The 24,804-nt window shown below is 39.3% G+C and overlaps 1 protein-coding gene across 4 annotated transcripts in view; it reads right to left on the bottom strand.

The window, feature by feature from the left end:
• The window catches only part of thada (THADA armadillo repeat containing), a 355,281-nt gene that overhangs the window by 82,962 nt on the left and 247,515 nt on the right, over positions 1-24,804 (bottom strand). For all 4 annotated transcript variants that reach the window (XM_072580668.1, XM_072580667.1, XM_072580670.1 and 1 more), the window contains 2 exons: positions 16,386-16,816; positions 15,943-16,067 (listed from right to left, as the gene is read on the bottom strand). In XM_072580668.1, coding sequence (XP_072436769.1) covers positions 15,943-16,067; positions 16,386-16,816 — 556 coding nt within the window. The remainder of the gene's footprint in view (positions 1-15,942; positions 16,068-16,385; positions 16,817-24,804) is intronic.

Here is a 24,804-nt window from a genome sequence, read left to right as displayed (position 1 = left end):
TCTAGGAAAGAAAGTATGCCAATTGGCTAAATGTCATTATCCCAGAAATTTAAACAACGGTTTCTGCAAGTAGATTCAATATGCTTGGGAAAAATAATTCCCTCAGAACTAAGTGTAGGCTATATATGTATTTTACTTATATTTATCCAAGTTTAGTAACAGGAAGTCTGTTTTACGAGCAATGGCATGGCTCTGTTAGTTGGTTTGACAGTTGCATCTTATAAGCATTTTCACTTAAAATATAGCGGCAGAAATGAATTTTATGTGGAAGCTCCACCATCAAGAATGCTTCAGTATGTACCGTAATTTTGTTATTCTGTTCAAGTTACAGCTTATGTTATATAAATGGAACTTTATGCAGTCATTAGGTTAATTGTTGTGTGCTTCCCCATAAAAGATTGATTTGAATATAATGAAGGAAATACAGCAAAATAATGTTTTGATGATGGCAGTAATTGATAAAAATTGGATAGAACAAAAGGAAGGGATGCCTTGCTTGGCTTCAAAATGTGTCATGAGATCTCTTGCATACAGTGCTACAACACTAGCATCTGCCCAACAATATGAAAAATTGCTCAGGTATTTCCTGCACACAAAAACTAGGACATATTAAACTCAGCTGAAAATGTGTTGCTGGAAAAGCACAGCAGGTCAGGCAGCATCCAAGGAGCAGGAGAATCGACGTTTCGGGCATGAGCCCTTCCGAAACGTCGATTCTCCTGCTCCTTGGATGCTGCCTGACCTGCTGTGCTTTTCCAGCAACACATTTTCAGCTCTGATCTCCAGCATCTGCAGTCCTCACTTTTTCCTCGAACATATTAAACTCAGCCAATTAATGCCCCATAAATCTATTCTCAATCATCAATCAAGTGAGGCCTGATTAGGGATAGTCAGCATGGCTTTGTGCGAGGGAAAGGTTCCACATGGTAGACTGGTTAGAGTCATAAAGATGTACAGCATGGAAACAGACCCTTCGGTCCAATCTGTCCATGCTAACCAGATATCCCAACCCACCTAGTCCCAGCTGCCAGCACCCGGCCCATATCCCCCCCAAACCCTTCCTATTCATATACACATCTAGATGCCTGTTAAATGTTGCAATTGTACAAGCCTCCACCATTTCCTCTGGCAGCTCATTCCATACATGTACCACCCTCTGCGTGAAAAAGTTGCCCCTTAGGTCTCTTTTATATCTTTCCCCTCTCACCCTAAACCTATGTCATCTAGTACTGGACTCACCCACCCAGGGTAAAGACCTTGTCTATATACCCTATCCATGCCCCTAATGATTTTATAAACGTCTATAAGGTCAACCCTCAGCCTCCGACACTCCAGGGAAAACAGTCCCAGCCTGTGCAACCTCTCCCTATAGCTCAAATCCTCCAACCCTGGCAACATCCTTGTAAATCTTTTCTGAACCTTTTCAAGTTTCACAAAAAATGGAAAATGTTAGTAAAGTTACATCACATGAGATTCAGGGCAAGCTTGCCAATTGGATGCAAAACTGGCTTGACGATAAGAGATACTATGTGGGGGGTGTAGGGTTGTTTTTCGAACTGGAGGCCTGTAACCAGCAGTGTTCTGCAGGGATTAGTGCTGGTCCACTGTTGTTTGTCATTTACATAAATGATTTTGATACAAATTTAGAAAGAATGCTTAGTAAGTTTGCAGATGATCCCAAAATTGGTAGTATAGTGGACAGTGAAGATAGATACAAGATTACAAAGTGATCATGATCCATTGGGTCAATGGGCCAAAGAGTGGCAGGTGGAGTTTAATTTAAATAATTGCAAGGTATTGCATTTTTGGTAAGGCGAACAATAGCAGGACTTATATTGGTGGAACCTTGGGGAGTGCTGTGGAATAGAGAGACCGAAGGGTTCAGGTACATAGTTCTTTGAAAGTTGAGCCACGGGTGGACAGGGTGGTTAGGAAGACATTTAGCATACTTATCATCTTTGCTCAGACCACTGAGTACAGGAGTTGGGACATTATGTTGTAGTTGTACAGGATACAGGCCACTTTTAGAGTACTGTGTACTGTACTGGCTGCCCTGCCACAGAAAGGATATTATTAAATTGGACAGGGTGCAGCAAAGATTTACAAGGTTTTTACCAAGACTGAATGGTCTGAATCAATAATGAGAGGCTGGGATTTCGTTTCCTGGAGCATTGGAGATCGAGGGGTGATCTTACAGAGGGGCATAGATAATGTGAATTGCAAAGGCCTTTTCCCTACGGTAGGGGAGTTCAAAACTAGAGGGCATAATTTTAAGGTCAGAGGAGAAAGATTTAAAAAGGGACCTGAGGGGCAACGTTTTCACACAGAGGGTGGTTCGTATGTGGAATGAACGGCCAGAGGAAGTAGAAGATGCATAAGAACAGTTACAACATTTAAGAGACATTTGGACAGGTATGTGAACAGGAAAGATTTAGAAGGATATGGTGCAAATGAAGGCAAATGGGCCTACTTTGTTTAGTTTGGAAACTTGGTCGGCATGAATGAGTTGGACTGAAGGGTCTGTTTCCATGTTGTATGACTCTAAGTAATGGACCATGTCATCAACAATGCTATCCAGTAGCACCTGTTCTGCAATAACTTGTTCATTAACACACAGTTGGGTTCCACCCCGGCTACTTAGTACCTGACTACATTATAGCCTTGGTTCAAACAAATATAATAAAGCTGAATTCTAGAGATGAGGTGAAAATGACTGTCTTTGAAACAAGACTGCATTTGACAAGTGTGACATTGAGGAACCTTAGCAAAACTGAAGTCAAAAGCTATCGGGTGAAAAATTCTCCTCTACTTGGGAGCCTTATCACAAGGCACAAAGGTTATTGTTGTTGCTGGTAAATTATCTCAATTCCAGAACATCTCTACAGGAGTTCCTTAGAGTAGTGTTCCAGGCCGAAACATTTTGGACTGCTTCATCATTGACTTCCCCTCCATTATAAGGTCAGAAGTGAGGATGCTAACTGATGATTGCACAATGTTCAGCATCATTCATGACTCCTCAGATACTGAAGGAATCCAATATCCAAATGTAGCAAGACCTGGATAATATTAAGGCTTGGGATGACGTGGCAAGCAACATTCATTCACACATGTCAGGCAATGATGATCTCTAACAAAAGAGAATCTGACCATTTCCCCTTGACATTCAATGACATTATAATCACTGAATCCCCACAATCAACACCTTGTGGCTATCACTGACCAGAAACTGAACTGGGATGAGCCACATAAATACAGTGTCTATAAAAGCAGGTTCGAGGCTCAAGATCCTGAAGGTTTTACTCACCTACTGACTTCCCAGAGCCTGTCCATCATCTACAAAGCATAAGTGAGGAATGAGATGGAATATTCCCCATTTGCTTGGACAACTGTGGCTCCAACAAGCTCAAAACATTTGACACCAGCTCAGACAAAGCATCCCATTTGATTGACATCACAATCACAAACACCCACTCCCAGTACCAGCATTGTGTACCATCAACAAGATGCACTGCAGAAATTCAGCAAGTTTCTTTAAATAGTACATTCCAAATGCTACAATCTACACAGGATGATGGTGGCAGATACAAGGGAATATCAATACCTGAAAGTGCCTTCCAAGCCACCCACCATCCTGACTTGAAAATATATTACCATTCCTTCAGTTTTATGAGGTCAAAATCCTGGAACCCCTTCCATAAGAGCAATGTGGGTCTTCCAGCAGCTCATGGACTGCAGCGGTTCAGGAACATAGCTCACCACCAAATTTTCAAGAGCAAAACAGAATCTAACCACGTGCCCGGAGTGCTGCAGGACAAGGGAACTTCTATCAGCCTACAAAACCAAGTATCTCAAAATTCATCTGTTCAACTAACTAATATGAATGCTATGGTACATCACAGTAACAGCCTCGATGTCATCTTGTCTGTTCTTCACGAACAATTCTGAGACTGATCCATATAACATTGCTTTTTACTCTATTTTTGGACTTGCCTCTTATTTCCAATCTTTATAAATGTGTCTTGCATTAGTATTTCTTTTCATGTAATTAATAAACTCAGTCTTTTAATTAGCTTAAGAAAACCTGGCTAAATTGTTTTTAAAAGCATAAGCTAATTTGACCTGGGAGAAGAAGTGTACAAGTTTTTTAAGTTAACCTTTTTGAAAGCTGAGGGGGTAGGTGAATAAAGAAGGGAGTCAGTCCATCTCTCCATACCTGGGAGTTTAACAGTTTCGGGTCTTACCTCTGGAACTGTAAAGAATTGTGGAATCTTGCTGGGGTCTGATTGTAACAGTAAAATTGTTTCTGGGCACAATGCTTTATCTCTACTCGAGTACTGTAGCATCCACAGATTGTTATTGTTGTTCGAAGGTATAAGTCATGGATTAATAATAGCACTTTGGTTTTGAGTTTGAAGGCTGTGGGATCAGACTTAGATGATGATTTAGGCCGACACACCCATGCACTGTAGAGGTACTGCTGAACTGCCAGAGTTGCAATAATTCAATGAAATGTTAAGCTGAACCTTGTCTGCTATCCCTTTTCTTTAAAATTCAATTATGGGATATGGGCATCAGCTGGTAGTGAGCTATCTTCTTGAACTGCTGCAAACCATTTGGTGTAGGTGCAACCACAATGCTATTAGGAAGGGAGTTCTGGGATTTTGACCCAGTGACACTGAACAAACAGCTTTATATTTTGGCTCAGTGGTTAGCACTGCTGCCTCACAGTGCCACGGACCTGGGTTTGATTCCAACCTCAGATGACTGTCTGTGTGGAGTTTGCACATTTTCCCCATGTCTGTATGTTTTTCCTCTGGGTGCTCCGATTTCCTCCCACAATCCAAAGATGTACAGGTTAGGTGAATTGGCCGAGCTAAACTGCCCATAGTGTTCAGGATGTGTAGGTTAGGTGCATTAGGCAGGGGTAAATGTAGACTAATAGGGTAGGGGAATGGTTCTGGGGGGTTACTCTTCCGAAGGTTGGTGTGGACTTTTTGGGCCAAATGGCTTGTTTCCACTCTGTAGGGATTCTATGATATTTCCAAGTCAACATGGTGAGTGGCTTAAATGGAAACTTTCAGGTAATGGTACTCCGATGTATTTTCTGACCTCATCCTTCTAAATGGCAGTGCTCATCCATTTGGAAGAAACTGTCTAAGAAGCCTTGGTGAATTATTGCTGTACATGTTGTTAATTCCATGCACTGTTGTTGCTCAGGTTTGATGGTGGAGGAAGAGACTTCTTGTGGTGGCTGTGATGTCATTCAAGTTTGCTGTTTTGTCCTGGATGGTGTCAAGCTTCTTAGGTACTGTTTGAACTGCACCAATCCAAGTAACTGGGGAGTATTCCATCACACTTCTGACTTGTTTCTTCTGACAGGCTTTGGGGAATCAGGTGGTGAATTACTTTGTGCAGTATTCGTAGTCTCTGACTAGCTCTGGTAGCCACTATTTTTATATGGCTAGTCCAGTTACGTTTCTGGTTAACGCCACAACATTGATAGTGGTGGATCTAGTGATTGCAATGCAACTAAATGTCAAGGAGGCAGTGATTAGATTGAAGATCTTACTGAAGATGGTCATCAGCGAGCACTTCTGTGTTACAAATATTACTTGCACTATTCTCTCATGCACAACTGTGAAATCAAAACTAGACCTGAACCAGAATTCTTCGGCTCTTTTATTAAAACTTACATCATGACTACAATAATAATTTATACTTGTCACATTTCAAGTATGTGGCCAAACTACTCAATTGGACTGCTGTCACTTTACATATTCTGTTATTTTGCAGCAGCTTTTTCTTCTATGATAGCTGAAAGTACCTACAGGTTTTCATTACAGAAAAGAAATAAATTGGCAAAAAAGAATATGCACCAACAAAAAGGAATACAGCTTGAAGTATCAAAGCATGGAACAATAGGCAACATAATCTTTCTGCTATGAAAATTGTTAAGTTGATTTTTAATTTTGTTTTTTGCATTTCACTAGTTTTTGCTCATCAGTGACAAAAACTGAGATCAGTAATTAAACTTTACAACCAAATTAGTCATCCAAGGAGCAGGAGAATCGACATTTTGGGCATAAGCCCTGCTTCAGCACAAGAAGGGCTTATGCCCGAAACGTCGTTTCTCCTGCTCCTTGGATGCTGCCTGACCTGCTGTGCTTTTCCAGCAACACATTTTTCAGCTCTGATCTCCAGCATCTGCAGTCCTCACTTTCTCCTAATCAAATTAGTCATTCAGCATGTAAACAGAAGAAACCAAACTCCTCCTGAGGTAAGAAAAAAAAACTGCAGTCAGAATTTTCTGAAACACTGTACATTAATATGGATTATGCTTATGACTGTCTTACTGGAGTTTACCACCACCTGAAATGATACACTTTTAAGACACACCTTTCTAAATGTTCAACGGTGTTAAAATAAAATAACTGTGTTAAAATCAGTGACCTGATTTTTCAAGTATCCATATTTTTAAAAAAAATACTGTATATGTATTCACATAACAAATGCAATGAAAGGCTTCCCAATTGTGGTTGGAGAGCCAGGCATTTGAATTACATTGTTTTTGTACTAACTTTTAGTTCCTTTGAAGGGCTTAAAACAAAATCAAATATTCTTGGCTCCAGAGGCTGCAAAGATTCAGCTGCTGTGTACATTCAAGATTGAGATCTATAGAGTTCTCAGACACAGGGATTGCGCAGAAAAATAGTGTAGAAAGAAAAGATGAGCCATACTCTTTGTCAATGGCAGACAGACACTCAGATTCCCAAACGTTTACAGTATCAAAGGAAATCATTTGGCTCACAATGCCGGTGAACAGAGATTTGACTACACTAATCATATTTTCCAGCTTTTGGGCCGTAGCCCGAGAGACAATGGCAATATAAGTGAATGTCTAAGTATTGCTCAAATGTTGAGAGTTTCTGACTCAACCAACCTTTCAGGCACTGAGTTCCATACTCCCACTATTGTGTGAGATAAACTTTCTCCTCACCTCCCCTCTTAAACTTTCCTCTCTCTCACTTTAAATCTATGCTTCCTGATATTGACCCCTCTACTTATGGAAAAAATGCCTTCTTATCCACCCTATGTATGCCTTTCATAATTTCTTACATCTTTATTTTGAAAGGAATGCAGCCTTACTGATTTGAAAAGCCATTTTCAAACATTTATGTACTTCAGGTCTCTCTCTTCTTGCACCCCCTTTAAAATGATACAAATGCTTTTTTGTACAGATAATAGCAAAAGCCTGTAATTCTTTACCATAGTGGAGCAGAGACCACTATATATTTTAATGAAAAATTAGATAAACATTTGAAACCAAGAGAAGATAGTAGGTCAGGAGGATTATTTTGGATTCGCCAACAGACTGCACAGGTATGTGCTATAAATGTCCACATTTTTATAATTCCTTGGGAATATTTTGTTTCACATGTGCAAAGGTAAAGTACAACCTCAGCTTGGAATATTTCTTGAAGAATCTCAGGAAGTTCGAATACTATTTAAAACAGAAAAACCATATTTGGTTTAAATAAGGTTGATTAAGTGAACTCATGCACCAGCTATCAAATTGAGCACAAAACACATTTTTTTCAGTATAGCGAAGGGCTGAGAGAAGTCTTAAAACATGCCTTATGCAAATTACATTGATTCACAAATAACATTTAATAGGTAGTGGAGTTAGTATCCTTTTGAAAAAAATAAGAAGTGTGTCCTGTTACAACCAGACCACAAGTGAAGCTCTCCTGCTCATTACATTTCCAATTGGATACCTAACACTGACAAGTTCCCAGGTGAGGGAGGATGAACTGGCACCTATTCTTTATTCACCTGCCCCTCATTTAGTCTCTCTACAAGGTAAATTATGAAGGATCCTCTCCCAGATCAAATAAATTTATTTTAGGAGGAGAAAATTTAACTTGGTTCTTGTTAGTTAACAAAAAGAGTATGAATTTCTTTATATGTCATTAAAGTTTAATCCTCTTTTTGCATTTCTATGCAAACTCCCCATGCTTCTATGTGTATTTCCTAGGATATGGTGACTAAAGTTTAACATAGTGAATACTTTGAGACAAATTTGCCCAAGGCACTGGTCAGCCTCAGGAGAACATTTGGGTAACTACAGTCTTTTGATCACACATTCTACTTGCTTTTGCTACTTGCTTTATCCCAGAAGGCAAGAAGCCCATAATTATTCTCTGGACCTTTATGTCTCCCTCCATCATTGCATTGTGCACGGTGATGTTCTTTTTTTTCTACCAACGTATATTGCACTAAATGTTTCAATCCAAACTCAAAGAGAAATACTAATGCTATATACACAGATTAGAAATAATTGGGGCGGCACGGTGGCACAGTGGTTAGCACCGCTGCCTCACAGTGCCAGGGACCCGGGTTCAATTCCCACCTCGGGCAACTGTCTGTGTGGAGTTTGCACATTCTCCCAGTGTTTGCATGGGTTTCCTCCAGGTGCTCCGGTTTCCTCCCACAGTCCAAAGGCGTGCAGGTTAGGTGAATTGGCCACGCTAAATTGCCCGTAGTGTTAGGTGAAAGGGTAAATGTAGGGGAATGGGTCTGGGTGGGTTGCTCTTTGGAGGGTTGGTGTAGTCTTGTTGGGCCGAAGGGCCTGTTTCCACACTAAGTAATCTAATCCAAAAAAAAAGTGTCAAAAGCAAATTGAAGTAACAAAATGTACAGATCAGACAGTGAATCATTTGTTAAGACTCAATAGTGAGACAGTTGACTTCAAGATTTTTGGTTTTGCACACTGACTGAAATTCTTTTGTCCTACTTCTTTTTGATTGGCTTGCTGGCTTTTAGTAGTTAGGGTGTGGGTCTCCTTTTCCTGTAAGGCAGGCATGACCAGTGGGTGGTTTGTCAACTTTGACATTCACAGCACACAAGCACTGGAATCTATACTATTAGATGAGTACTTCAGCCTATCGGCAGAAATCACAGCTTCTTCCACTAGCGCACACAGACTAAGATTGATCTGGCTTTTAGAACCACATTCTTATGTATTCTCAAAAGAGGAAAGTGACTGTGAATTACTATCTTTCCTTCCAACATGTCTACAGTCTGAGATAAATCAGAAAAGATTACAGTTCAGTTTGTAGTGCATTTTCTTCCTTTTACGTCCATATCATTTGAAGCTTCCTTAACATCTCATCAGGAGTAACATTCCAGGGTCTCTCACCAAACAGCAAATAAATTTACATCCTGAGTCATTTTTGTTGAATCAGTCCTCTTCTAAAAAACACGTCAGAATTCAAGCTTGATATATCCATAAATTGATCTGGGGTTGTAACACATGACCATTACATACAGAAACAACTGGAACATGAACAGGTTTCTCCTAAATATTGAATTTCTATTTTATTACATAATTTGGAGATGAAAAAGATGATGTGTAACTGTCTGTCTATCTGAAGTGTAATACAATCAATTGTGCATAGGCAATTTATTAGGTGCATATTAATTGTGAATAATTGTATGCTGATAATGGAGATGAACTGGGCATTCACTCTTGCCCATATCCATCGATACAGGCTAAAACTATGGAAGGCATATGCTTAGAATATGTATCTTTAGAAATAAAACATATGTAAAGAATTATTCCAATTCTATCCTTCACATTCTAGAATACAAAGTGGAAGCAGAAAATGATTCACTTAGGGGGAATTATGGAATTTATGCAAAAACCATTCAGATATAAACTTATAATTCTAGTTACAATTGTGAAAAATGGTAGAGAGTGAGCGTAAACTGTAGGGATATAATTGCCTTCCAATGTTAACAGAGACAGTACATAATGATTAATAGGATAATGAATTAATGAAGTGGATATGATTGGCAGACATTACTTTCTTCCCAGACAGGAAACAAGGTATGGCCTTGGTATTATTGCTTCTGTTCAGAAATATAACTTGAAGTAAATTACTTTTTAAGTAATTGTGCCATCAGTTATATCGTAATAAAAATTTGCATCTTCTACTAGAGATTTGGCTGAAATTTACAAAAAAAGATGATCTGCTAAACGTCTTTGAGAAATTATAACAGATTGCATTAAATACTGAAAAAAATAATATGGGGAACTATGGACCCATCTAAGTATTTAACTTGCTGGATTGGGCTAAAGTGCTTAGTGCAGACAGAGTCCTGGTTCTAACTAGAATTCAGTTCTTTGAGTGGAACATTTTGTTGGATCGGATGGCTGTTGTCTCATTGGATTCCTTCTATGCAGATTATAGAGTCTGAATTTCTTCATATATTATTAAACTTTAATCCTCATTTTGCACTTCTTTGCAAACCCCCCAGTGCTTTACCTCATAAGGCAAGAAGCCCATAACTATTCTCTGGATCCTCCTTGCATTGTGGATGGTGGTGCTTTTTATTTTCTACCAATGTATATTGCACTAAATGTTTCAATCACCATTTGCTCTCCCATTGTAAAACAAACTAAAATATACAGGAAACATTTCACATCATCCTCGGTTTCTACAATTTCTAATATTTTAGTGCTATTAGTGATTAAGAAACTTGTATTATTAATGCAGATTAGAAAGTTGACGGGTCCAGTGAACGCCTCAGCTAGGACATTGTAGGCTAATTGCATCCAGGTTAAAGTTGAAATCAATTATCTATCCTTAACAACATCCCATCTTCAAATCATATCTAAGAGAGTGATACTCTTTCCCCAATGCCCTCCAAAGCTCAACACCTTCTCATTGTTCAATGTACAACCATCACATACTGGAAAGATTCAAACAGATGAAATCTTTTACTTTTATTTGGCAACAGCAAAACTGAGGAAAAAAACAAAGAAGAAGTTTCCATGCTAGATGACTCTATAAGAACTGGAGTTGCTTCAGTGAATAAAACAGTCCATGAGTGAGCACTGCACCCAACTCACATCTATTGGAACCAGGTATTAATCAAGTCCTGTCTGGCTTGCTATGCCTGACATTACCTCTCAGAGACAGTGAGATCTGCAGATGTTGGAGATCAGAGTTGAGACTGTGTTGCTGGAAAAGCACAGCAGGTCAGGCAGTATCCGAGGAGCAGGAAAATCGACGTTTCGGGCCGGAGTCCATCATCAGGAATTGAAGGTACAACCCAATTCATGGACTGTAGATGATCAGGAAGTCTGCATCATTAAGTGGCCAACTGACCGTGTCAAAGCCCCTGGGCTGATATTGGAATCTGCCCCATAGCTTACTGTGCCAGAACCCCCTGATTGAAGGGTGTCTTTCTTGACTTGACTGGGGACTACTCTTTATAGGCTTTGAGACAGGCCCATTTAGTTAAAGCACATGCAGCTCATTTGCTGCATACACTGCTGACACATTTAAGGTGTAAGACTGACGTAGCATGGTGGTGTATAACAATATTTTTACCTTCTTGATTGATAATTGCAGACACCCATGAGGAGCTGTCTGTCTTTGCATCAGCACCAAAAGGCAAGGTAAGGAACAACTAGGTAAGTGAATGCCAAGACAGGAAACAAGATGAACCATGGTCAAATCCATGAGGTGGGTGCCTATCCATATGGCACACCACTGGTCACAGGCCTCCAGTCTGAAAGGCAACCTTCCACCACCACCCTGTCTTCTATCTTCGAGTCATTTCTCCCTGTATTCCATGTAACCATCTAGCCTTGCTAGCCAGTCTACCATGAGGAACCTTGCCGAATGTCTTACTTAACTCCATATAGATCACATTCGCCAAGCTGCATTCATCAATACCCCTTGTTACTTCTTCAAAAGACTCAATCGAGTTAGTGAGACATGATTTCCCATACACAAAACCATGTTGAATATCCCTAATCAGTCCTTGCCTTTCCAAATACATGTAAATCCTGTCCCTCAAGAATCCCTCCAACAACTTGCCCACCACCGATGTCAGGCTCATCGCTCAATAATTCCCTGGATTTTCTTTACCACCTTTCTTAAATATTGGCACCACGTTAGACAACATCCAGTATTCCAGCTCCTAACCTGTGACTATCGATGATACAAATATCTCAGCAAGGGGCCGAGCAAACACTTTCCTAGCTTCCCACAGAATTCTAGGATACACCTGATCCGGTCAAGTATTTACTGATATTTGCAGTTTCCTAAAAGTAAACATCCTGTCAAGTTGACCAGGTGGGTATGCATTGTCAATTATGGTCAAATTGACCAAGGCGCATCATTTCTTTTTTGCTAGTTTCTGGATACAACACCTGTACAAATATAGTGGCTTACTCTGTTTATTCTATATAGAAATCACCATTCTTTTTAGTGACTTGTTATCCCAGAAACTCAAGCAGGTAGAACTTCCATTTTTCTTCATCTTACTGAGATCCCTTCTATTTAGGACTCCAAGTTACATTTCAATCTATCCATTTCACATACTGACAGTGTGTGACCACTGTCTAACATTCCTTACCAGATTGATGCTTCTTGTACCAATGCAATTCCCTCAGACTGATCATTATTCTCAACTTCCAGGTCTTTACCTCCAGGTCATGCCTTACCTCAAACATTCTGTTGTTTCATTTTAGACAGTTTACCAATGAATAGTGAACCACATATGCAACAGCAATCGATAATTTCCTTGGCTTTCCTGAGATTCAATCTTTTGTGATTACTACTAAATCACTGTGATTGAGTGGGTTTACTAAAAAGGTTTCTATCCCATATCTGAGTGGCCATGGAATAAAGAGAGTACTGAATTCACTATATTTTGTGACAATGCCAGATGTCCTATTTGTACCATGAAGGCTGTTGGAAATGAATGCTTTCCTATTTTTTTAAAAACAGATTCAGACATCTATTCCAAAAGAGGACCTGGTTCTAACTCATGTTAAGGCCAGGAGCCTGTCCAGGTTCGATATTTGAGCACAATCCAATGATCTGAAAGCACTGAATTAGGAATTTTGAAACAGAATTTCTGCAATTTTTGATGTATGTGTTAAATTCCATGATATATTATTCTTCTAAGAAATAAACATCTGTCTCTTGAAATTTATCAAACTCCGATCAAGCCTCATATGCAATAGATCTTTCTTCTTCTCAACGTTCTCTAAGTTGTTATGGACCATAAAAACTTTCCTTAGGATCCAACTGATGATTCTCTAGCTCTAAAAATACAGCTAATGCTGATTCTGGTGGAAAGTGACAGTGCCAAAGGTATAACTTGTTTTTGTCTTACTAAGTATATAATCCATGTTCACATATTCATTTCATGTATCCATTGGTCATAAGGCTATTCATGGTCACAGTAACACGTCTCAAAAATAACTAGAGTTACAATCTTCTCAAAGGTAACTTCAGTAATCATCTTATGTCTGTAAAAAAAAATCTTAGTTTCTAATGTTCATGTTTAAGCAACCATCCTCTGCTGTTCAGTGAATCTGAGACTGATGCTGAATCAGGAACAAGGCACAGAGCTTCTCCTCAATAACAAACTTTTTGGCATATTTACAGTGTCATAGATCCCCAAATTACAAACCCCAGTGTCCCTGCTGTTGCCTTTTAATAATTATTTTTAATCATTCTGTTTGGACACGTTATGACATATTTCTGAGGCAAATGAGAATTAGAACTCAAATATTCTGGCCCAGAGATAAAACTGCACCATAAACTTCTTCTCCCCTTTTAATACGTGATCAAAGAAAAGTAATCAAGAAACACCCATAACCTGTTTATCCTTAAACGTAACTATATAATTGATTTGATATTAAAATACAAGCATGATTCTAAGTTTCTAGTTGCTTGTCTTTTTAACTCTCCATTTTACTCTCCATCTTCACTCTCACCAATTTGCAGTGCTATAATAAATCTCAATGAATAGTACCTCATTTTCTGATTAGGTACTCAAAACTTCTGGACTCAACATCGCGTTTAACAATTTTAAATCGTAAACTTTGGCCCACTTAACTTCAGATTTTTTTGTGTGTAGTAGCTTTATCTTTGCTTTCCATGTTTTATTTTTGGGCACAGCTGTTCATTATTCTGCCACTCACATCCACTCTAGCAAAATATTTTATTTCTTTCCTACAACCATTACCCCTTCCTTCACTTTTGTAACATAAACTCTTTCTTTCATATAACCTCTTCTGTAATACACTTCATCAACATTCCCTTTTATTTCTGCCCACTTCCATCTAATGTAGGCATTAACCATATTACATTTAGATCTTCCTTCAGTTCTGACAAAATATCCATGACCTGAAACATTAACTGCTTCACTCTCTACAGATGTTGCCAGACATGCTAAGTATTTCCAGCTTTTTCTGATTTTATTTCAGGTTTCCAACAACCGTAATATTTTGTTTTCACTTTGGTACCCCACATCCCTTGAGGCCTCAACTATAGATATTTATGAATGACTTTGATGAACTGGAGAGTTACATACCCATGTTTGCCAATGACAATGTGAATGGAAGCATGACATTACAAAGAGATAGTGATTATGTGGAATAAGCAAAACTGTGACAAATGGATTTTGACATAGGCAAGAATGAGGTCAACAACTTTTGAGCTTAAAAAAAAAGTCAGATCAAAATATTTTCTAAACAGTGAAAAACAAAATGGAGGTTTAAAGAGATGTGGGGTCTGTGCATGTAGATAGTTAAATATCATGGACAGACACAGAGAATATATGCCTAGTGGTATGCTAGTCTTTACAGTTACAGGACTAGAATACAAAGGGATTGGGCTTGTGCTACTGCCATTCATAGCCCTAGTTAGACCACAGCAGTAACTAAAAAACATAATCAAAATAATGTGAACATTGGAATGCTGAGATATAAATAGAAAATGCCACAAACATTCAGCAGCTCTGGCAACACCTATAAAGAGACAGAAAACAGTTGATATTTCAGTTCTATTTATATTCCTGGAATGATTATGTTTTGTTCTGAGCATTATACCTGAGGAACAATATGTTCACCTTAGAAAGGGTGCAGCATAGACTTATCATAATCATGCCTGGATTACAACAGTGCAAAAATTAGCAATGTACTCCATGGAAGTTGTAAAGGTTTTCAGGTAATTAAATTCAAGGTTTCAAATATCAAGAGGAAATTGATCATTTCTCTCTATCAAGCCCAATTTCACTGAATGGGGTGTTCAGAGTTAGGCGTTATAGCTTAATAGCCAGAGTCATTTTTTCCAGCAGCAATGTCAGGAAATACTTCTACACCCAAAGGATGGTAAAGATTTGGCACTCACACTTGGTCCATGCCAAGTCAATTGTAATATTAAATCTGAGGTGGGCAGACTTACTTTGTCCCAAGCTATTAAGGATATGGGCTAAGATGAAGTGTGGTCATCAATTAGCCAAATAATCTTGGTCTATGCTCTTAATTCTGCATCCAATGTTTTAAGCTTGACATACTCTTCTCGTGCAGCATGTGATTGTGACACTGTCCCTGTGAGTGTGTCTTGATATATAGCTAGGACTCATCCTGACTTGCAAAAGTGAACTTCAGTTTTTCAGAAATTCTCTAACAGAGATGTTTCAGCAGTCGGATGAAAGCAAAAAATAACAAAGATAACATAAATGCACATTTAATGTAACAGTCATGCAAGAAGTTTAGTTGTGTAGAATTGGCAGATAGTCCTGTCTCTGACCTTAGTTGATTTTGAGTACAGAACTGTGGTTGCGATAAAGCTCAAGGTCTCAAACTTCCTATGGTATCGGTTTCCCCGAATGCAAACTTAAAAAGTCTTGAGAATAACATATTTTTAAGCTTTATGCCACACCTACTTTCCAAAGATGCTCCACATTTCTGAACTAGTCCTTGAACATAGTAACAAATATGGTGATATACACAGCCACAGTGATATGGGTATGCTAAAATCTTTCATTAAAATGTGGACTAGTGGCAAACAAATAAGTAGCTGAAATTTCAACATCATCTTAAACTGAAATAAAATATTAGAAGAGTACCTGTTTTTTCCAGTTTCTGCTATTGACAAGATCCACTTGAGAAGTTTGGCCTCACTCATCACTGATGTATTCACGATCCAGGGAAACAGTCTATCTATACTTAGATGGCACAATATTTTCAGGATCTAGAGTATTTCGAATATCAGTAGTTAGTTATAAAATTGTACAGAGACTCCATTTGTGTTTCAAGCTAAATGTCAACATCAATTTACCTTATGGTTTCAGATTGAACTCTTAACTGGTTTAATAAAGTGATCCATTCTATTAGTCCATTAGTTTGACCAAGTTTATTCATACTTTTCATTTTACATACAAAAGTACTTGGGCTATTTTCTCATTTTATTTGCAAAGCTATTGGCAAAATTTACAGAAGCTATAAGTGAAATATTTACTAATGAACTTCTCATTGATATTCCATGTTACTATATCAGATCATCCCTTACCTTGGCAAGACATTCTGGGTGTTTTTCCTGCATTGCTAGTTTTTTCAGACTGTCCTCAACTTGTGATAACAGGAACAGTACATTCCCATTTGTCTCTTTGACCTGGTTGGAATCCATCTCCTCCAGCCACAACAACACTGTTTCCAGGGTCAGCAAACGCACTTCAAGAAATTCTGAACATAAGAGATGAGAAAGCAACAGGCTGGATTCAACTTCAGCAGTTCCAGAAGTCAACTTATGAATGGCATCTGGTGTCAATGACATTGCTTGTGGAGAAACTGATATTCCCAATACTGACAATGTTAGTTTAGTAATGTTTCTTTGCCACTGAATCAATCCAGGCACTGGAGAAAACCTCTGCTCATTTGTAAATAGTTCTGATCCCAATATAATGTTGTGGGCAGTCTGCCAGAAGTTTAGGATCTCTGGATCTGAAAGAAAGCATTTACAAGTTAAGGCTTCATAACTAAAAGAAAGCAATTTGCTTTTGAATGATCATCCTAATACTTATCAAACCAATTTTTAAAAATAAATTTTAAGAACTTTCATAGATATTACATTTAGAGCCAAAGGTTCTGCTTCCAACACAGCTCCATTTGGAACACCTTAATCAAGGCATTTTGCCCTAAGGATTGAAACAATTTCAACCCTGCCCGTGTTGCTACGTTCAATCTTAATCAGCTCAAATTAACATTTGTTTGAAAACAACAAGATCTACATTTAAAAATCATACATTGTGGGTGTGAAAATACTATGGCTTTAACAGGTTATTTTGTTGTCTCTTAAAATAAAGGTTTTAAGCCAGAGGTGTTGAGCAGGCAACCAAAACCATTTCAGCAAACAGCTTGTGCAGTCTTAGGTTTTTATTTACATTATAACAACAGAAACAGCCTGAATGGGTCTGGTCAAGCTCTCACAGAAACAGGATTTTTAGCTCATTCAGCATCAATTGTTGCTGGGGTCTCAGCAGGGTTGGAAGCTGCAGTGAGTCTCTTCTGGCTGCTACACTCTCTCTGAGTTTTCTCTGAATACATTTCTTCCTGGTCTGCGAGAGTTGCATGTGAGTCAGTTCAGTTGTCTGAATGTGCCTTTTGCCAAAGGCGTATTTTGGCATTTACGATATTGAAACGGTTAGCTTTAGTAGTAATCTATTATTCTGTTAAGTTTTCCAGTAGATTTAAGTTATTCCAAGTTCTTCTTCCTTTTGTTGTATTTTAAGTATAGTGTCTGAATAAATTGTGTTTTTCTTAACATCGAGTAGTTTGATCAATCAAATTGCATCCGGAACACAGCATCTTATATTTACCTTTAAACTAATAAAAAGAGTCAAGACCATCTTCTCAATACTTTGAGGGAGTTTGGTCTAGTCCGTAACATGGTTCAATGGCATTAATGTAGATCAACTGCTATTTTAGCCAGTAACCTGAGTGGGAAAGCAGGTACAATGTTTCTGTCTGGTGAAGCTTGTTAAAATAAGACTAGGGTCCAATAGAGACAATTTTAAAAAAATTATTAAAATTATTTCTCAAAACATATTGCCAGCAAGACCATCTATTATTTCCCATCCCTAGTTTCCCCAAGTCAGTAGTAGCCCTATTTCTTGAAATCCTGCTTGTTAGTATGTGAAGTGGTTTGATGCAGTTGACAGTCAAATAGGTTGATCTGGGCCTAAAGTGAAATGTAAGCCAGACCGGATTAGTATGGCAGATCTGCAAACTTCTCTAATGAAACAAACTGAGAGTGTCCTTCTGAACTATGAGGAAAATCTACGTCACCTCATCGTCTCCTGGTAGCAAAACTCTACGTAAACACACTCTCCACGGCCTCCGTGACCACATATGAACTATTTCTTCGGGTGCTTCTATCAGCCACTCTCAGTTGAAGGCCAGTCACAGTTTCAAACCTGTTTCAAGCAGGAAACTAACCAGGCACTTGCATATAATTAATATTACTCTGGGCTATGTTGGTGAATTGGGATAGCTAATAGCATGCATTCAATTGAGTAAATTATTCCGATTCTGAGGAAGGATCACTTGACCCAAAACGTTAACTCTGATTTCTCTCTATAGGTGCTGCCAAACCTGCTAAGCTTTTCAGCAATTTCTATTTTTGTTGTTATATTTGAACTCTCAATCCCACTTCAAAAAGTACATAGTGGTTTAGAGCTCTCTACCAAAGTAAACTAACTGGTGTCCTAATGCAATATCATAAGTTGTGAAATCAAGCATGCAGCACTAATCCTGTAACTATACCCTTCAGGCTTATACCAATAGACAGTGAAATAACACACTGTAGGCAGTTAACAAAAAGGCAGGAGTTTTAAATGCTTTGACAGCTAAAATCTCATGTTAAACTCTTAACAGATCCAATGAACCTGACAATTGCAATATGTTTATGTGTATTTTAGGTACATTTATGTCTATTTTAGCTATTACCAAAAGGCAAAACGTGTCCCAGGACCCTATCCAAAAGGGTATCTTGCCTATCCAAGGAACTCTGGTAAAGTTAGAACTTCTAGGAGAAAGTGAGGACTGCAGATGCTGGAGATCAGAGCTGAAAATGTATTGCTGGAAAAGCGCAGCAGGTCAGGCAGCATCCAAGGAGCAGGAGAATCGACGTTTCGGGCATGAGCCCTTCTTCAGGAATGAGGAAAGTGTGCCAAGCAGGCTAAGATAAAAGGTAGGGAGGAGGGGCGTTGGAAATGTGATAGGTGAAAGGAGGTTAAGGTGAGGGTGATAAGGTGAGGGTGATAGGCCGGAGTGGGGGTGGGGGCGGACAGGTCAGGAGGAAGATTGCAGGTTAGGAAGGTGGTGCAGAGTTCGAGGGTTGGGACTGAGACAAGGTGGGGGGGGAGGGGAAATGAGGAAACTGGAGAAATCTGAGTTCATCCCTTGTGGTTGGAGGGTTCCTAGGCGGAAGATGAGGCACTCTTCCTCCAGCTGTCGTGTTGCTATGGTCTGGCGATGGAGGAGTCCAAGGACCTGCATATCCTTGGTGGAGTGGGAGGGGGAGTTGAAGTGTTGAGCCACGGGGTGGTTGGGTTGGTTGGTCCGGGTGTCCCAGAGGTGTTCTCTAAAACGTTCCGCAAGTAGGCGGCCTGTCTCCCCAATATAGAGGAGGCCACATCAGGTGCAGCGGATGCAGTAAATGATGTGTGTGGAGGTGCAGGTGAATTTGTGGCGGAATGGAAGGATCCCTTGGGGCCTTGGAGGGAAGTAAGGAGGGAGGTGTGGGCGCAAGTTTTGCATTTCTTGCGGTTGCAGGGAAAGGTGCCGAGAGTGGAGGTTGGGTTGGTGGGGGTGTGGACCTGACGAGGGGGTCACGGAGGGAGTGGTCTTTTCGGAATGCTGATAGGGGAGGGGAGGGAAATATATCTCTAGTGGTGGAGTCCGTTTGGAGGTGGCAGAAATAACAACGAATGATACGATGTATCTGGAGGTTGGTGGGGTGGTAGGTGAGGACCAGTGGGGTTCTGTCCTGGTGGCGATTGGAGGGGCAGGGCTCAAGGGCGGAGAAGCGGGAATTGGAGGAGATGCGGTGGACAGCATCGTCAACCACGTCTGGGGGGAAATTGCGGTCTTTGAAGAAGGAGGCCATCTGGGTTGTTCCGTATTGGAACTGGTCCTCCTGGGAGCAGATGAGATGAAGGAATTGGGAATATGGGATGGCGTTTTTACAGGGGTCAGAGTGGGAGAAGGTGTAGTCGAGGTAGCTGTGGAAGTTAGAACTTCTCCAATCAGATCTAAAATGTAATGTCATGCATTAGACAGCCAACTGATGAAAACTTGGGAGTTGCACTTTAATGAGTAATTGCCCAGTGAATATACTCCCATTGCACCCTGCTGTGAAAATGACAGATGCTAAAATCACAGGAGAGACTTCTGGATTTGTTCCATTTTTGCTGTGACTGAAAAGTTTCTCCATCTGCACAAAGATTCATCATGCAAAATTTGTCAACTACATTAAGCATCTTTAAGCAGCAATATCTAAGGCTGTAAGTTTGCTGTTTTAGAAGCACAGTAAGAAGAGGTTTTGTGCGTTTGTTGTAGCAAGCATGTGTGTAGAAAGATATTGGCCTTGATTTTGCAGTCAGCAACAAATGAAGGCTTTGTCACACAGATTTTGGTTTCTAGCCTTTTTCACTGGAAATCAGCTATTTGAATGGTAAAACAGCTATGTACCCTCCATAGGAAATATGGAACTTGTGTACAGGAGAAATAACTGTGAATCGCCTTAGCCAATCAGACTAAGCAATCCTTGGATGTAGGTTTGCTCGCTGAGCTGGAAGGTTCATTTTCAGACCTTTCGCCACCAAAGTAGGTAACATCTTCAGTGAGCCTCTGAATGAAGCACTGGTGGTATATCTGGCCTTCTATTTAGATGTTTGAGTTTCCTTGGGTTGGTGATGTTATTTCCTGTGGTGACATCATTTCCTATGGTGATGTTATTTCTGGTTCTTTTTCTCAGGGGGTTGTAAATGGAATTTGTTGATAGAGTTCCAGTTGGAATGCCTATTCAGACCCCTTGGCATCATGGTAGCCCACAAACCCACCAACACACTAAAACAGCAGCTAATGAACTTGAAAGATCCCATACAGACAGCAATCAAAACTAATATCATCTACAAAATACCTTGCAAGAACTGTAACAAACACTACATTGGACAAACAGGCAGAAAACTAGCCACGAGGATACATGAACATCAATTAGCCACAAAACAACATGACCCATTCTCACTAGTATCCTTACATATGGATGAGGAAGGACACCACTCCGACTGGCACAACACATCCATTCTAGGACAAGCCAAACAGCGACACGCGCGAGAATTCCTAGAAGCATGATATTCCAACCGGAACTCTATCAACAAACACATTGACTTGGATCCCATCTACCCTGAAAAAAAGAATAGGAAATGATGTCACCATAGGAAATGACATCACCAACCTAAAGAAATGCAAACATATAAATAGAAAGCGGCCTATATTACCAGTGCTTCATTCGGAGGCTCACTGAAGATGTTACCTAGTATGGTGATGAAACATCTGAAAAATGAACCTTCCAGCTCAGCGAGCAATCCTACATCCAGAACCTCAACCTGAGCTACAAATCTTCTCAAAACTTGCTAAGCGATCCTTACTGAGGCAAAATTAGAAGTGTAAGTTAAAATATTAAAAATCAATGTCAAATCATGCACAGAATATAATAAAAGGGAAATTAAGATGGAATATGAGAGAGGATAGAGTATACAATATATATTTATTATATATAGCAGACAGAAAAAAGTAAAACAAAATTAAATCTCCACCGAACCCAAAACATTACCTTTAATTTCTCTTCACAGGTACTGCCAGACCTGCTGAGCTTTTCCAGCAGGATGCCATATTGTAGCTTCGTAAGACTTAGCGTTCAGTTCTGGTCACTACCAGAAGGATGCGGAGGCTTTGGACGGGGTGCAAGAGTGTTTTACCAGGATTAGAGGGTATGAGCTCTAAGCAGAGGCTACAAAAACTCAGTTTCTTTTCTCTTGAGGGGAGAGGCTGAAGGGAAACCTGATAGGAGTCTATAAAATTGAGAGGCATAGATAGAGTTGATGGTCAAAATAATTTTCCAAGAGTTGAAACTAGGGGGAGGGAGGGGTATGATTTAAGGAGATGTGAGGAGCAAGTTTTTTTTTTACACAGAGATTGGGAGGAGTCTGGAATGCACTGCCGGGGTAGTGGTTGTGGCAGATACAATAAGGGTGTTTAAGGGACTTTTAGATAAGCACATGAATATGCAAGGAATGGAGGAATACAGACCTAGGGCAGGCAGAAGGGATTAGTTTCATTTGGCATCGTGTTCGGCATAACATTGTGGGCTGACGGGCCAGTTCCTGTGTTGTACTGTTCTATGTTCTGAATATGTGTAATTTGCAACTATTTTAAGTCTACAGATCTCCAAATTGCAGAAATAAAACTTCTGTTGAACTTTGCAACTGAGCTCCTTATTCTACTTGAGTAATAAGAGCTCAAAGTTGGTAATCCCAATGCAAACATTTGCTAATTCTCTTAGTAACACGAAAGTGCAGCAAATAAGACTTTTTCAAACGTCACTATATAACTTAAGTCTGTCATGGTGGTGTGCCTTCATTGTTTATTCTTAAAGTCAACAATGTGCTCTTGGCTATTGATTCAGGGACTGTATACATGATTGCTGAACTGGAAAAGAAGGTGAATAAGACAGACAAGATCTGTATTCACTTTACAAACTTTGACAAGCACAGAGAGATAAAATGAACAAAGGGAAATTGCTACGAGATTTCATGATGATGACAGAAATAGAAAAGATACACAGAAAAGAATGCTTTGAAAGTGCAACAGATACAATTTCTCCAGAGTTCCTGCAGAGGAGCAATAATTCTGTTGTAGTTGCTCCAAGTTGCTACATGGGATAACAATCAGGAAATCCAAAGGCTTTTTGTGAGGTAGTTATTTCAATACTAGCCATGTTACTGTATTCCAAAAGAGTTTTCTTGACTGGAGACCCTCACATTCAAATCCACACCCACCTCTACCATGAACAGACTATGGTTGCAATATATATGATCTACAGCATACACAGTTGCACTATCAAATAATACTGACCACAGCTTCTTTCCACGGGCCTCAACCAAGAAGCCAAACCAGGACATCAACATGATGGGAACAGCACCACGTCCAGTCTCTCCAAGTCAGATATCGTCCTAGCTTGCACATACATCAACTGTTCATCATCACTGCAATCTCCTGAATTTTCCTATTTAACACATTCGTGGAAATACCAACAAAACAAGGGCTACAGCACTTCAACGTGAAAGTTCATCACCACTTTTGCAGGCTACAACGGGTAGTACTGTCAACAAGTGTAGCTCTGTCAACATTGTCCTCTCCCAGGATAATATATACAAAAAATTAATTGGTGGGTTTCCCTCATTAAACACATTTATTGCTCTTATAGGAATGTAAAATTGAACCATACAGACATATTACAAAGCAATTGGGATGGTTTGCAGTGTAAAGAAAACCACTGTTTAATAATGAGCTGAGATTAGCCATACACCACCAACCCTTTATATGACTATCCTTCCCTAATATTTGGGAAGACAACTTGTCTTTTGTTTAAAAACACCTTTGCCAAATATCCAAGTTAAATAAACATACATTTAAGAATGCATGGTTAAAACAACACAGATTTGATGAAGTAAACATTGTTTCAAAAACGAATGAATGGCTAAAACGGTAAGGTTCAATTCCCAGTTTGTGCTTTGTTGGTTTCTTGCAGCAGGCCAGTGTGAACAACTGGCTTCAGGATACGGATATTCCACAGCTCCTGCTGACATGGGCCTCATGGAGTATAGCATTATGGAATCATAGAATGGTTACAGCACAGAATTTTAATATCTTCAAGCATTTATCCAATTCCCTTTTGAAAATGACAACTGAACATACCTCCACAACCCTCTAGGCAGTGCATTCCAGATCCGAACCAACAGTTGTGTAAAAACGGTTTGCTCATGTTGTCTTTGGTTCTTTTGTCAATTAATTTAAATCTATGCTCTTTGGTTTTCTGCCCCAGTGCCAAAGAAAACAGTTGCAGTCTATGCTATCCAGACCTCATGATTTTGAATCTGTCTATTAAATGTCTCAACTTTCTCTTCTTCAAGAACAGCCATAGCTTCTCCAACCTATCAACAAAATTAACGTTGCTCATCCCTAAAACCACTCTTCTAAACTTTATCTGCACTCTTTATACATTCTTGAGCTCAGTTTTCTCTCTCTGTCAAATTATGTGATAAATATAAGACAGATCAGGGAATATTAAGAGCAAGGTATTAGAGTATCGTTCATTCTTTATCCAAACATTCAGGCGTATCAAAATTGAATCAAAATGTTTAAGAAGGGGGTGCAATGATGGTTATACTGACCTTTCTTGTGAAGGGAGCACATCATCAACATTTGTTGCCAACTCAACAATAGCAGGTTTAACCAACACAGGATATCATTCCTTAAGGAATAAAGGTTCAAGAAAACTTAAGAAGTTGGGAGGCAGAATTAAAATGTAATGTTTTGTGGATAATTGTGAAGTATTACATTTTAGAAGGAAAGATAGTAGCTATATATGGAAATAGGAGGAGTAGGCTATTTGGTTCACCAAATCTTAAATGGCTTGCCCTTATTATAAAATAGTGTACTCTGCTTCTAAACTCACCAATCAAGGAAAATATTCTATCCACATTTATTCTGTCAAGCCTTGTAAAAATTTTGTAAATTTTTAATAAGATAAACTGCAGTTGGGGAGGAAGAGTTTCCATATGTGCTGTGGTTATAAAATTTGAGAGGAACAGCAAAGAACCAGAGACTTTACTTTATATTTTACTCTGAAGCAGTAAGCTAATGAC

This window comes from Chiloscyllium punctatum, chromosome 11 (genome assembly GCF_047496795.1).
Source record: "Chiloscyllium punctatum isolate Juve2018m chromosome 11, sChiPun1.3, whole genome shotgun sequence".
Lineage (NCBI taxonomy): Eukaryota > Metazoa > Chordata > Chondrichthyes > Orectolobiformes > Hemiscylliidae > Chiloscyllium > Chiloscyllium punctatum.
Note: the sequence above shows the minus strand (reverse complement) of the source record. Positions and strands in the feature narration are given on the sequence as shown.